This window comes from Pocillopora verrucosa, chromosome 9 (genome assembly GCF_036669915.1).
Source record: "Pocillopora verrucosa isolate sample1 chromosome 9, ASM3666991v2, whole genome shotgun sequence".
NCBI classification, from domain to species: domain Eukaryota; kingdom Metazoa; phylum Cnidaria; class Anthozoa; order Scleractinia; family Pocilloporidae; genus Pocillopora; species Pocillopora verrucosa.
In genome coordinates this window covers 15167030-15181508 of record NC_089320.1, presented here as the reverse complement: position 1 = coordinate 15181508, position 14479 = coordinate 15167030, and the positions used below count along the sequence as shown (strand labels likewise).

The 14479-nt window shown below is 39.8% G+C and overlaps 3 protein-coding genes across 3 annotated transcripts; 1 reads left to right on the top strand and 2 right to left on the bottom strand.

Annotated features, from left to right (window-relative positions):
- Positions 1–2128: 2128 nt before the first annotated feature.
- On the bottom strand, positions 2129–3511 carry LOC136283511 (uncharacterized). Its single transcript, XM_066172477.1, has one exon. The coding sequence runs from the start codon at positions 3509–3511 to the stop codon at positions 2129–2131; it is 1383 nt and encodes a 460-aa protein (XP_066028574.1).
- A 227-nt stretch (positions 3512–3738) lies between these two features.
- On the bottom strand, positions 3739–4735 carry LOC136283510 (uncharacterized). The gene is made up of 2 exons (XM_066172476.1): positions 4664–4735; positions 3739–4584 (listed from the first exon to the last, which is right to left on the bottom strand). Exons 1-2 carry the CDS (start codon positions 4733–4735, stop codon positions 3739–3741), a joined length of 918 nt encoding a protein of 305 aa, XP_066028573.1.
- Positions 4736–9026: 4291 nt separating this feature from the next.
- Positions 9027–13597, top strand: LOC136283262 (uncharacterized). The gene is made up of 5 exons (XM_066171798.1): positions 9027–9474; positions 10918–11007; positions 11185–11256; positions 11799–11963; positions 13319–13597. Exons 1-5 carry the CDS (start codon positions 9416–9418, stop codon positions 13341–13343), a joined length of 411 nt encoding a protein of 136 aa, XP_066027895.1. The 5' UTR covers positions 9027–9415; the 3' UTR covers positions 13344–13597.
- The last annotated feature ends 882 nt before the right edge of the window (positions 13598–14479 follow it).

The following is a 14479-nucleotide window of genomic DNA, read 5'->3' as shown; positions in this document are numbered from 1 at the left end:
GCAATAAACACAACAGTTATTTCAGTTACTTTGGTATGTTCATAAGTCACCATAGTCTAAAATATCCAGATTTCAAATCAATTTATCTAAAAATGCTTAGACAGAATTACCACAACAGTTATTGTTAAATTATACAGTCAAAGCTAGTGAATAAATAGCCAGGAAACCAATTTAGCTAAAAATGTTCAGACAGAATTACTACAACAATTATTGTAAAATTAACAGTCAAAGCTAGCAAATAAATAGCCAAGAAAACATCATGGGTTATATGCCCAACATCAAGCAAACCTATCGTAAATATACACAGTGACATAAATTTTCAATTTAAGAAAAGAGACACGATTTTCATGAAACTATCCATAAATTTTCCACACAATTAATTAAAAATAACATGATTATTTACATTTATTAATTATTTCACAAAGCTCCCCAAATTATAAAAATTGTTATCTTGGTAAACTTATCTCCCATATTTTTGGCACTTGCACTGTCAATCTCGGCATGAAAGTTTGGCAAGTCGCATGCCTTTCCAACAGCATCCAAAATTGCAAAAGTCCTTTTAAGTAACCCAACCAATTTGTTGTTCTCCTGGGTAAGTGCTAAAACATGGAACGACCTAAAACCACCTACAACCACCTACAACCACCTACAACCATCTACAACCACCTCAAAAACATCTACAGCCACTCGCAAACTATCTAAAACCATCTAAAACAAGGCATAAATGTCTTAAATAGGGCGAAACGACAACACGTCACATACATGAAATACGAGAATCGAATGAAACCTCCACCCCCCCTGAAATCTTACTCTCCCTGGTCCTATGTATTGTCAAACATCTCACGAAATGAAATGCAAGAGCATGCCGATTATATTTTTTACTACCTCAGTAGTAAAAGACGTTTTGGCTCACGCTTCATTGATTACGTAATGGCCCATGGTAATGTTTTTCTCCATTTATAATCTCAGCAATGGAAATGTAATTGGCGCAAAACGTGATTCATTATTGCGTAAGTGGCACCACTCGTACAACTGCATGCTGTATGAATACCAGCATGATGGCGTTCGTGCCAAAGAAGCTTGAAATATTTCTAATGATCATTCTTACTTCTTTTTCTAGACGTGAGCCAAAACGTCTGCTGGTACCCTGGGTAGAAAAAGCCAAGTCAAGTCTGTCTTGACTACGAGTTTGTTATTTTACTTTATTACTTTTTGTAACTTGATAGTTTGTTTTGTAAAGTTCTTTAGATCTTTCCCCACTGAGGTAATAAAAAATATCATTGGCGCCGCTAACTAGTTTCCATGCTTCGAAGTGAGGAGCGGTGGGTTTCTCTTCCTTCAGCCCGTACCTCTCTCGCCAAGTACGCCCATACTATCTACTATTACCGAAAAATTTCCTTTACTTTACCTCGAACTGTGTCACTGGTAGGATTTTCTTTCCGCAATACAAGCAGGTAACCAGTCAATAGACACAAAGCGGACTTTTTCTGTGGCTGTGTGGAATGGAAAGAATGCAGGCCGGAATGATAATCTACTCCACGAGGAAAAAGCATTTCCGTGTCAAAGAGTCGTATTTCAAAATACTCCTTTGATTTCAAGATAATTAGTTGTACTGTTGTACAACACAGTACATATGTGCGCTATCGCCCAAGGTGAAAAACTAAACTTAAACATATTGAAATAAAACTAACAAAATCACTTACATATCGGTCCCGCTTGTGCCAAAGGTTTGGAACAAAAGACGAAGTTATTGCTGTTCAAGGCGAAATCTTGCGAAACTCTGGCTTATAGGGACGCTAATTTAGCTTTTATATGCGCGTGGTGACGCTAAAATATCCGATTACAAACCAATAGGGAAAAAGATAAACATTGTAACTACGATCGTAACTAGGCACACAAATTAAAGTAATTGACAATTGATCTAATAAAAAAAACGGCTGTTCTTTTGTTCGATATCCTTAACATGGCTCCCCTGAAATATTCATATTTCACTAATCAATACATCTGTCAATTTCTTAGTTAATCTATTTATCATTCTATTAATTAATCAATTACTGTTCTATAAGTTCCTTTTTCATGGATCAGTTCATTTCTTAGAAGGTTCCTCGGCTGGGAATTACCCCGGATCTCAATCTTTCTTTGACGCTGGCAACAGCAATACCAACTTCTGTACTGGTCTCTCCAGGTACCGCACAGTTCTGATCCTCTTGCCTTTGCTGTCCAAGCAGCTATCCGCAAGAGCTACTTGAACCTTGCGTACTTGGCCATCGGAACTAGGGTAGACCACTGATACTCTTGCTAGCTGCCAGGCACTCCGAGGAAGACTTTCATCTTTCACTATGACTACATCACCAACAATCAAGTTTCTCCGAGGGCGTGACCACTTTTGGCGCTGCTGTAAACTGAGGAGGAATTCTTTTCTCCATCGAGTCCAGAACTCATTCGCCAAATGCTGGACTCGCCTCCAACGCTTTCTACAATACATGTCGGCTGGCTGGAAGGCACCTGGTGGAGCAAGAACGACCTTTGACTTCATTGTCAAGAGGTGGTTGGGAGTGAGTGGACTGGCTGAATCTGGATCAGTAAGCTGGGTCACTGTCAAGGGGCGGCTGTTGACAATAGCTTCTGCTTCGCACATCAAGGTTCTAAGAGACTCGTCGTCTAGCTGTTGTCCATTGTCTTGTAATAGTGATGCGAGGACGTTACGAACTGTTCTGATTTGTCGCTCCCAAACGCCTCCCATGTGGCTCGCCGCTGGGACGTTCATTTTGAAGGTGAACCAGTCACACTGTTCTTCGAGCAGCTTTTTCTTGATTTTATTTTGGTTCATCTCAGCTAATGCTTGGGTGAGTTCTGTGCGAGTTCCAACGAAGTTCGTCCCCTGATCGCTCCTTAACTGGCGGATAGGTCCTCGACGACTTACGAATCTTCTCAGGGCATTTATAAATGACTCAGTCTCGAGGGAGTTGGCAATCTCGATGCGTATTGCTCTTGAAGCCATGCAGGTGAAGAGCACGCCATAACGTTTTAGTTCCTTCCTTCTCTCTTTGATGACAAAGGGCCCAAAATAATCAACAGCGCAGTATGTGAAGGGTGGAGTGGACTCGACGCGATCTTCGGGTAAATCTGACATCCTTTGTTCTTGCACTGCTCCGCGCAGTTTCTGGCACTTGACGCAGGATGAAATCATGTTGGCGACTACCGATGAACCGCTGACCACCCAGAAGCCATTTGATCGTACTTCATTTAAGGTCATTCCTTTGCCTTGATGTTGTGTACGTTCATGAAAATGCTTGACAATCAGCTTGGTGACGTGGCTGTTTCGAGGCAGGATGATGGGAAACTTCACGTCTTCTGTCAAGCTTGCACGTCTGAGACGTCCACCGACTCGCAAAATTCCGTTTCCATCCAAGAACGGGTCGAGCTTGTAGAGTGAGCTGCTTGTTTTCATGTTGGTCTTTCTCTGTCGGGCGAAAACTCTACTGTCAGGGTCGGTGTTTTCCTGCTTCATCTTCTGTAAAACTTCTATTACCTCTTTAAAGGCTTTAATCTGTGCATCACAAATAATTGCACTCTCGGCGTTCTTCAAATCACTGACGTTCAGCACTTGCACTTCTTCATGGATGCACTTCTTCTTGAGCGCTCGATCTCTCAGAACTCTGACGTAGCGTTGACATAGGGCAACTGCTCGCTTGGCTCGATACCAGTCAGAGAAATATTCTATTCTTTCAGCAAGGCTCAACTTTCTGAATGTGCTTGCACTATTGTCGTGGTTGCCATGGCGACAGACTTCTTAACTTCTGGGTCGTTTTCTGGGAGTTTGTGGTCTTCTTTGGGTAGCCACTTGTTTTCGTTCTCCCAAAGAAACGCTGGCCCAGTAATCCAGCGGGAATGTAACAGCTCTTGTGTCTTCAGGCCTCGAGACGCTTCATCTGCTGGGTTTTGTTTTGATTCGACGTACTTCCACTGATCAATTGAAGTGTTTTCTTGAATTTCTTGAACTCTGTTAGCGACGAACACGTGAAAACGCCTACTCTCGTTGGCTATATATCCAAGTACCACTCTACTGTCTGTCCAGAAGTATTCTTTATCAATGGTGTACTCTAGCTCAAGTCGCAACCGCTGTCTGATTCTCACTGAGCACACGGCGGCGGTAAGTTCCAGGCGTGGTATAGTTACAGGCTTCAACGGTGCCACTCTGGACTTTCCCATAACAAAGGAGCAATGAACTCTCTGGTTTTCGTCTACAAGGCGCAGGTAACTACACTGACCATAACCTTTGACGCTCGCGTCCGAGAAGTGATGAAGTTGTGCGTTCACAACACGACCAAAGTCATCGGGCTTATATCTGGGAATTGAAATGCGTTGAACTTCTAACAAATCTGATCTCCACTTTTCCCACTTAACTTTGATGTCTTCTGGTATCGGATCATCCCAGCCTACTTCATGGCGACACAAATCTTGAAGAATTGACTTTCCATCCAACAAGAGCGGAGCAACGAATCCGAGGGGATCGAAAATCGAGCTCACAGTGGAGAGTATACCCCGTCTAGTACATGGCTTATCTTGTAGTACGATAACGAACTGGAAGCAGTCAGACTCAACATACCAATGGACGCCGATTGCGCGCTCTAAGGGAAGTGAATCAAGGTCTAAGTCTAACTCTTTCACACCATCTGCTCTGTCTTGCTCTGAACACAAACTTGTGAAGCCGGAAGCCTCCTTTGCTGCACATCTGTTTTACACTTACGATCAGCTTCACTGCGTCGTCTACCAAGGGAACGGACTTCAAACCGTCGTCAACGTAGAAGTCCTTACGAACGAAATCTGCGGCGCTAGCTTGGCTGATCGTAAGTGTAAAACAGATGTGCAGCAAAGGAGGCTTCCGGCTTCACAAGTTTATTTTACTGTGACGCTTGCGACGAAAGAGGAAACTTCGAGGGGTGTCGCTATGCGTGTTTTCTAAGTGTCGCTGATGTGGGAACTATTTTACCGGTCGTAATGAAACCACGAAAACCAAGATGACTATCAACGGTGTTTATTTAGATCACGGTCACGATCACGATCGTAAACTGAAATTGCAATAATATTATAACGAAAGCATGAATCTAATTGAATTGGTGCGAAAGGCATGAAAGAAACGCTTTACGTGCTTATGTCGATAACGCGATTAAAATAACAACAATCAACGTGAATTAACATAAACAAATCATAAAAGGCTAAATTAAAACTACTCGAGATTCAAAGATCGGCTACACAATGACCATTTGCGGCTGATTAACAGCCCAAAGACTAAAATGTGGGCGTTACTTTGTGAGCGTCTAGTTATTTCAAAATACTCCTTTGATTTCAAGATAATTTGTTGTACTGTTGTACAACACAGTACATATGTGCGCTATCGCCCAAGGTGAAAAACTAAACTTAAACATATTGAAATAAAACTAACAAAATCACTTACATATCGGTCCCGCTTGTGCCAAAGGTTTGGAACGAAAGACGAAGTTATTGCTGTTCAAGGCGAAATCTTGCGAAACTCTGGCTTATAGGGACGCTAATTTAGCTTTTATATGCGCGTGGTGACGCTAAAATATCCGATTACAAACCAATAGGGAAAAAGATAAACATTGTAACTACGATCGTAACTAGGCACACAAATTAAAGTAATTGACAATTGATCTAATCAAAAAAAAAGGCTGCTCTTTTGTTCGATATCCTTAACACCACATTTTCTGTAAAGTACACGAGCCATCCTAACTTAATTTGCCAACTACTTTCCAGGCATCGTCTGTAAAAAACCGCTTCAATTTTTCAAATTTGAAAATTTTTAGCTAAAACCGTGGCTCCCAAAAATATTTCTCACCTCGCCTAAAAAATTTTCAGAAAAAATTTTCAAATTTTTCACAGCTTTGCCTATTCCTGCTCGTAGGTCCAGCCAAGCCCTTATGGTCATTGGCCCACGCAATGGCCGCTAACAATGGCTTATAAATATAAGCGTTTGGTGTTGACTTGTAAAACTCCCTGAAGAAGTTTACGACAGTTAGACGAAACGCGTCAGAGAATAAAGAAGTTTTACAACTACTGTTCGCACAGCGCTGCTCTTTAGTTTAGTTTTAAATTTTTTAAATTTTTTTTAAAAATTGTTTAAAAATAATATAAAAATTATTGAAAAAAAAATTAATAAACGTTTGAGTCGGAGATATTCCTGTCAGCGGTGAAATACAGGAATGGCTCCAGTCTCTGATCGTCCGCCTGAACTGACTAAATGATTTTAGTCAGCAGATAACTTTTTCATCACCGGAATATCGCTGAACGACCTCGCTGAACAAGAAAGGCTGCCTTCCCTTCGCTACGTAAGTAACCATTTCTTGTTTGATACATCGGTGTTTTCACTAGCATTGATAGTTCATTGTTCCGCTTCGAGACACGCGGTAAACAATACTCACGAGCAAGCAAGCCATAACTTATTAACTTTTACTATTTTTATCATCCAATCACAGGTCGGAGCCATTCCTGTATTTAGTAAAAATGATAATCCTTTATTCACAATGATCTCTAAAAATATTTACAAAAATTATAAAATCCTTAAAAAAATCGAAAAATACATTAAAATGTCTAATAAAAATTTAAGAAAAACTAACGGATACACGCTTCGTTTAGGTTTACTTCTTGAACTTAAAAAAGGAGAAGATAATAAAACAATTATAATAATAATACTAGCAAAGTAAAAAATTTTCAAAGTCCTGCTTGACCCTTGAATTTTACAGTTCCCAGCGCCATATTGGAAATGCAACCGCGCACACGTGAGAACAAGGCTGGGGTTGACCCGCGTGAAATCTGTGAGAGCTTTTGGTGAAATTCGTACGTGGTCAGTAAAATTGTTCGATTTTTAGGGAAAATGGATGGTCCTAGCCGAAATCTCGATAAAGCTAATTTTTCTCCCAAAAAGAAAGGAAAGCAGTGTGCCACTTTTGGTTGTTCAAATACATTTTATGGCCCCAATGGTTTGCCAACGAGCTTTCACTTCTTCAAGTTTATGCACGGAGGCATGTATTTTTGCAAAGTATTTATCATTCTATACTTATCTTATTCTTTGTGAATTATGGATGAGGGTAACTTTTGTTGCAAAATTAGTACAAATTTTCTAGTAGGTATCTGAATTGTTTTAAGTTCAGTGGAGTTTTTTTTATTCTGGCAGCAAGTCAAGAAGTTCAGTGCTGCTCACCTGTTACTACATGGCTTTCCTAAAACACTCTTAGCAGAGTAACTCTTGCAAAGTAATTGCTATTAATAAAATAACCAAGACACTGTATCTTCAGAGTTTTCACTTATTATGGCAGACCCAGAAAACTGACTCAAATTTGGTAGCAATTGTGACAAAAGCAGTTTTCATTAGTTGTTATTTTTTATTTTTATGATAGCAGAGTAATCCACTATGGATGCCACATGGAACTCTCAAAAAATATTTTGTGTGCTTTATGTATCAATCAATTTGATGCTTTAAATTGAAAAAAAGAAGAAGTGAGTTTCACCAACTAAAATTGCAAAAAATAATTTTCTTATACATTTCAATGGTCTGAAAGATTCTCTTTCAAACAAATCTTATGGTAACAATAACAGGATAAAATAAATATCTTGATTTGGATATATTTCTCAATCTTTTAAGTATCTTCTTTACATCTCAAAATTATATCATAACATTGGTTAACACAATGCAATCAGAACTAGTATAGCAAACCTTTGTGTCAGAAGGCCTCTGAGTGCTAAGAATGGGAATATCAATTCACTGAATGTTTATCACGGACAGAAACTTAAATGTGTGTAAAGGACTAGCATTGTTGAGATCAGTAGCTGAGAGGAAGCATTTCTGTTCTCTTCCTTTAACCCTTAAATACCCAAGATCTGATTGTCAATTCTCCCTTCTAGTTGCAACACATTTACTTGTAAATGAGTTATGAGAATTTGATGTAAGATCAAGATAACTTCTGCTTGATAAGTTTCAGTATTAACAGTATCTGTTTGCTGGATAGTGTTTGGAGAAGTTACGTGAATCAGTCACTTCTATGAGTTTTTAAATTGTCTAATATTTTGGTCTGATTCTTTCAATGGCGTCTTGCCACCTAATAAATTACCATGAGTCGCAAACTGAAATGGTTTTCAATGTATCACGAGCATAGGTTGTCCTGGGCCAGATGGGTATGAAAATATTGTGACATCTGTTAGTTACAGTTTTCCTCATGGGTTGATAGAAACAAGGGTTATAATCAAGTAGTTCTACAGGCTCTATTGTATAGTTTCCCATAAGATAAAATGAACAAATGGCAAACTAAAAGACATCTTGGTGAACGAAATGGGAACAACTTTAACTGAAGAATATGGTACAACAACAAGTACCACATCAACAATAGCAGCAATAACAAATCTCCTCTACCTAGAGGGCTGCAGCCGTTGCCTCGCTTTCTAAGTCATCCTGAACAGCTTCTGTGGTACTTCCTGTAATGCGTTCCTCTCAACACGATGTGGCGATATTCTCGTGAAACAACGGGGTAATCGTAAAGCTGACTGAAATTCATCTTAGGTAAATTACGGAGATTACTCGCCCATCCAAGGGCTGAAATCCTTACCATAGTTACTTCGTATCTGAAGTCGCTCTGCTTTCGTTCTAGGTCCTGGACATCTGTAAGAAGTTCTCGGTTTTCTCCACTACTCGATGGAAGGACGTCTCGCATCAGCAAAGCATAAACTTTCAACACCAAGTCGGCTCTAATTCAGCCCGTCGATTTTAAATTAGATTTAAGAATCTCCCTGAGATCTTTTGCTTCGAGTTTCTGGATGTCATCTAATGACGAAATTTTCATATTGTTGAGTTAAAGAGCTATTTTGAAGGGAGAAATCACATTGAAAAGTGCATTAGATCGTGAAATGTCAGCAGATCAGCTGTATGAAAGAACCGCCGGGTCAACCCCAGCCTCCTTATCGTGTATGCGCGGTTACTAATCCAATATGGCGCCGGGAACTGTAAAAAGGTCAAAATTACTATCAGTAGCATTTAGTTCCATGTGAATTTTTTCAGTGGGTAGGTTGGACAATGCAGTTAGAACACGTGATGAAATGCAGGTTGTTTACAAGGAAATGACACGTGATGGAGCAAAGTCTAATTTGGCAAAATGGAATTTGATTGGTGGAATACAATTCAAACACGTGAAAAATTGCATTCCCTCCCGAGTGCTACCGAAATGTCAAATCCTGACCAATGAACTATAAGCATAATTCCTTCAAGAAGGTCCGTTCTGCCGTCCTGCCTCATACTCATTTCCTAATGTTGGGAGGTTTTGGCGTCGTCTGAAAGTTTTATTTCAGCTCGATTTGAGACGATTCGAGAGTTACAGCGCTTTAGTTAAACTGGACTTTTAAGATCATGGGAAACTACTGTAGTACGTGTGGAGACAAGATAACCGAAGGAAACTACTGCGAAAGGTTTGTGCATCTTGCTTTCATCCTTGTTCAAGCGGCATTTCAAGGAAAATTTACTAGAATTGAATAACTTCGTTACATCGATAGCGTTCACTATCAGAGAAGAATTTAAATGGCAATTCATCTTGTTTTGCGAACGATCCAAGAAACCTAAACAACCTTCTCTTCCTCTTTAGCTTCATGATCAATATTTATCCCCTGACGACTATGGGATTCGAAATCAACTCTCAGGAGGTGGATTTTCTTGTGAATTATTTCTCTATGAGGGCCATTACATGATCAGAAACAGTAGAACTGAATCAAGAATACTTTCAAAGACTTGACTTTGTATTTCAGTTGTATGTGGATCAATATTATCGTACCTTTCTTTCCCGGAAATCCATTTTTAAATTAGTTTCGTTTTGAGAGCCGCTAGGCCAATTTGAGTTGCGGTTGAAACAAGTTTGTTCGTTTCATTTCTTCTTTGCTAGGCAAAATTTGGTTTTGGTTTTTCTAAACTTACAACGAAAGTTGTGCACAAGAGGCTGCTAAGAATGTTTCTTGTATTTTAAGTTTGCGCCGAGAAAATTCGGTTTTTTGTTAGTTCGTTTCGCATGGATAGGTCTCCGCCATTTCTAGAAAGATCACTACGACAGAGGCTGTTACTTGCTGGTAGGCCTTAATCGAAAGCGTTGAAGTGGTGGAAGGCAAAGTTAATGACAGATTCTATTTCTAAAATCAAATACAAATACTTTTACTAGAAGCATTACGAGTAAGCCAATTTTTTTCGTGTTCGAAGTGGAGGATTTTAAGCATCGAGACCACAAAATAACTAAAGGCTTGAAAATTCGTATTGAGACACTCACATGGCTTTCAATAGTTGAAAACAGGAAGACATAAGCTGGAAATAGAATTTGAATTGACATGCGAACTGCCTTAAGCAATCCTTTTACTAATTACAAATACTGTTTACAAATACTTGGAAATCTAAATTAAAATTTTTTTAACCCCAACAAAAGTTAAATTACTTAACGTCAACAATAGTTGTCAATTCCCAGAAATTCCACACGAGTCTTACATAGCAAGCGTAGCATATCATCTAATTTAGGAAGTCAAAGAGAGAGGATTTCGTTAATCTCTGCAAAATATCAGTTTTCCTGTTCGAAAATATCTCAGGCGATTCTAGATTTCCAGATGAAAATGACTGAGAGTCTTCCTTGCAGCAATTCTGTGGGTTATTACGTATCTCTTACCCGGACACCAACCCCAATTCATTTGGGGGAGCGTAGCATGGCATCCCAAGGAACGGCTGCGAAGGAGACAAAAATACCAAGAGAATATACGTGAAAAATCGTTGACATACGTATCTTCGTCACCCAGTCAACCAATGCCGTGTTCAGTTGACAACCACCTCTTCCTCATGGTTATTAAATTTTGAATCACCTTCGTATATATTCTTTATTCCAGGTGTTACGAACGGCAATTTCCGGTGTGTAAACACTGCAAGGAGCCAATACGTGATGGCGAGGAAAGGTTTGGCGGTTGTCACAAAAACCCGTAAGTAAATCTTCTTTCGCTGTGATGTATCTTCTTCCCTCGCAGGACCATGGGAACGAGATTAATATTGTGTTGGGTAAAATGGTCTGTACATGAGACGAGGCCCATCTTGTGAATACTTTTTCCAACTTCCCTTGGACAACAAATTCACATTGTCAATATTTATTTATTGTTTAGATGCTACAGCGACAAAACCGGGAGGTGTTGCCAATGTAATGACATAGCCAGCCAAGGTTCTTATTGCCAAAGGTATGTGGCCGAAACTCAACAAACTATGAACACCGAAACTATTTATGGAATATTATAGGAAAAAGGCGACCATTCGCGAGAAAACTAAATCGCGATAACGACAATTAGTTCGAGATTTTTGCCGGGTTTGCTTGCTTAACTTTATTGCAACTGGTCAGTACGAGATTATCCAGTAGGTATCAAATGAGAATATTTACGGAGACTTGATAACAAATATAGCAAGATCTTAACCTTTGTCGCGAAATGGAGAAAAAATGCACCGAACTTTCCTTGCGGATTCGTACCCTAGCCCGGCAGCTCTGAATCAGTTTTCTGCCACCCAGGCTACGCAAAAGTTATTGAAGAAATTGGCCATGTGCTTTAGTGGTATTCACAATCCCGTTCATTTCGCATGGCTCCATGTTTTGCTCTAATCAGTTTTTGATGGGAGCTGTTATTAAACATTTCGATCTTTATTATAGGACGCTCAGTTGAAGATCGATCATTGTAAAGTTACCCCCCTCACCCCTCTTTTCCTTAACTGGTTCTAAATATACTTGCAGTTGCTATGACTCAGAGTACCCACCACCTCTCAGAGCTGAAGCATCGGGAAGAGGAATGAGCTTTAGATTCTATTCAAGGCAGGAACCGAATCAGAGAATGATTGGTTCTGCCATGTATTCATTGGGCCAAGGAATAGCTCACGCATTGACTGATGGAGGGCATAAGTGAGTTCTTTAAAGTAGGAATTATTCCGCGGTTAGGAGAAAAGTAAAGAAAATGCAGCTAATCAGAGAAACGCTCTTTATCGCGCTTGACATTTCTCACTAGGAAGCGAAAGGCTATAAAAAGTTTCGAATTAAGTATTCATTAAATTCACTATAACTCTTTTAAGATCTGACCTGATTGATTATTAAATTTTATCATAGAGAAGTGGAAATGAATTTGTACATTCAAGCATGCTTACAAGAAAAGAGCAGAAAGCCTACACTAGTACTATTTAGAAAACTAAATCGCTAAGAGCAACAGTAATTAGTTTGGGGTTTTCGGGGTTTGCCTGAGTAACCTTAACTTTATTGTAGAAAAGTAGAAAAAGTGCTCCATGCTTCCCTTTTAGATTCGTACTCTAGCCCGGCAATTCTTATTTAGTTTTCTACCAAGGGCAACGAAAAAGCTTTTGAAAAAATGGGCCATGTGCTGGACCCAAATGTGCTTTAGTGGTCCATATGTAATGAACATTTTGCATACTGCCAGGACAATCGGTATGGAGAGCGCCCTGTTTCAACTGAGCAGTCTCTATTTTTCCAACACGTAAAATCACTCACCTGCTTCCTTCCTTCGTGGGCTCCCGAAAGAAGGAGAGCAAGATGTAGCCATCCTGTCTGGTAGTTAATGTACTGATACAAAACTGCAAGGAGTCTCCTCTAAAGGGGCGCAAAGGATTCTATGGGAATGTTGAAATAGCTTATCAATTAATGACTCGCAGCAAAATTATCCGCATCAGGAGCCCATCACCCTTCAAGACCTTCAAAACCTTCCAAGAATATAGCAAAATGGATTTACTCGAAAAGGGAATCGGCTTCCTTTTGCTTTCGCCTCCATATTTTTTTGTTTAAAGTGGGGACGCAGGCGAAAACAGCCCAATTTCGCGCGGAATCGAAACTTGACTGTTCTAAAAATAAAAAGGTACGAGCAAAGGTTGACTCAACGATAGAGTGTGTATGGAGGCTCCGGGTGATGGGCTCCTGTCCGCATTGATTAATAGCTGAAAAAATGTAACATTAACATGAATATTCAAGTGAGTTAGGGAGGTTGTTGGGGATTACATGGCTTGTGCTTTGGTCTCGAAAACTTGCGTCAACTTCACAACCAATCACATAGAAACCCAAAACAATTACGACTCGGACACTTGTGTTCGCCCGTATCCATGGTTCCGTGTGGCATTTTGTTTTGCTCTAATCGGCTGTTCTCTCTATTTTCTGTTGGTTGTTGTGAATACTTCGATCTTACGTTGAAGTTCGGTCATTTTAAAGTTACCCTATTCGCAACTCTTTTGCTTCAATGGCTCTTAATATAATTGCAGGTTGTGTTTGCCGGCACCAGAGTAGGAGGAGGAGTACTAGATCGAGGAAACTTCTGCTAAGAATGAACGACACGGGTACTTATTTACATTCTATTCCCAGTAGGAAACGAAAGGCCTTCAAAAGTTCAGAATGAAATTTTAGGTAGATTAATTGTTACTCTTTTTAGATCTCACTTGATTGATCTAGTTATTGGACTTTTTCGTTTGAACTGACTCGTTTGGTTCTAATAGTTGTGATAATGCTGTAGTAAACGAAATAAAGATCCTTTGTGTGCCGAGGATGTGATTTGATTTATCAGGGATTAATTTGGGGTTCAAACAATTTCTCTTTCTCAGCTTTGAACAGGTTGTGCAAGCAAAAAATATAAGATGTATCATCGAGAGAAAATGAAAAAATTGGGTGCCATGCACATAGCTCTTTAAGGAATTTTTTGGTTTTTTTTTTCGTCTTCGCTTACCTGACGACCAAAGTTATATCAAGACAGATTTAGGTGAGAGACCGTTCTGAAAGGATTGAAATCTTCACCTCAATCTTCTTGCTTATTTCTCCCTTAAGTTAAAAATGTTGCAAACGAACAACGGAAGTCATGGCGACATGCAAAAATAAATCATTTTTAGGGGGATGGGGGTAAAATAAGTAGGCGGTAACTCCTGTCCACCATTCTTGTTTTAAAAGGAGAGGAAATGCTTGTTTCTATGATATTTAATCACAACTAATTAAAACAAAATTTTATGTTGAAGTCCAACGACAGTATCAATAAGAAAGCCGTTGGCAAAAAGGGAGCACGGATGGCGCAAAATGAGAGTGCTCACCTCCCACCCTTATGGTCCGGGTTCGATTCCCGAACCTGTCGTCACATGTGAGTTTAGTTTGTTGTTGGTTCTCGTCCTTGCTCTGAGGGTTTTTCTCCAGGTCCTCCGGTTCTCTTCCCTTTACAAAAACCATTTTTCCAAATTCCAACTTGACTTGAAAACAGTGGACAAGAACCGCCACAGTGGAATGTCCATTACTAAATTTACATACCATAAGCGGCAAAGACTAGTCGCGTGGGTCCATTACGAGGAAGGTGGGTTACAAAGTGGAGGATTAGCAGATAAAGAAGACACAGCCTCCACCCCCGCGCGTGTCACATCCTTCGCGCGTGTGTCACCCCTCATGAT

Coding starts and splice junctions, on each gene's coding strand:
- LOC136283511 (XM_066172477.1), bottom strand. CDS start 3,511: ATGAAGCAGGAAAACACCGACCCTGACAGTAGAGTTTTCGCCCGACAG.
- LOC136283510 (XM_066172476.1), bottom strand. CDS start 4,735: ATGTGCAGCAAAGGAGGCTTCCGGCTTCACAAGTTTGTGTTCAGAGCA. Junction 4,585..4,663: donor AGAGCAGATGGTGTGAAAGA/GTTAGACTTAGA, acceptor GACTGCTTCCAG/TTCGTTATCGTACTACAAGA.
- LOC136283262 (XM_066171798.1), top strand. CDS start 9,416: ATGGGAAACTACTGTAGTACGTGTGGAGACAAGATAACCGAAGGAAAC. Junction 11,257..11,798: donor CAAGGTTCTTATTGCCAAAG/GTATGTGGCCGA, acceptor ATATACTTGCAG/TTGCTATGACTCAGAGTACC. Junction 11,964..13,318: donor TTGACTGATGGAGGGCATAA/GTGAGTTCTTTA, acceptor ATATAATTGCAG/GTTGTGTTTGCCGGCACCAG.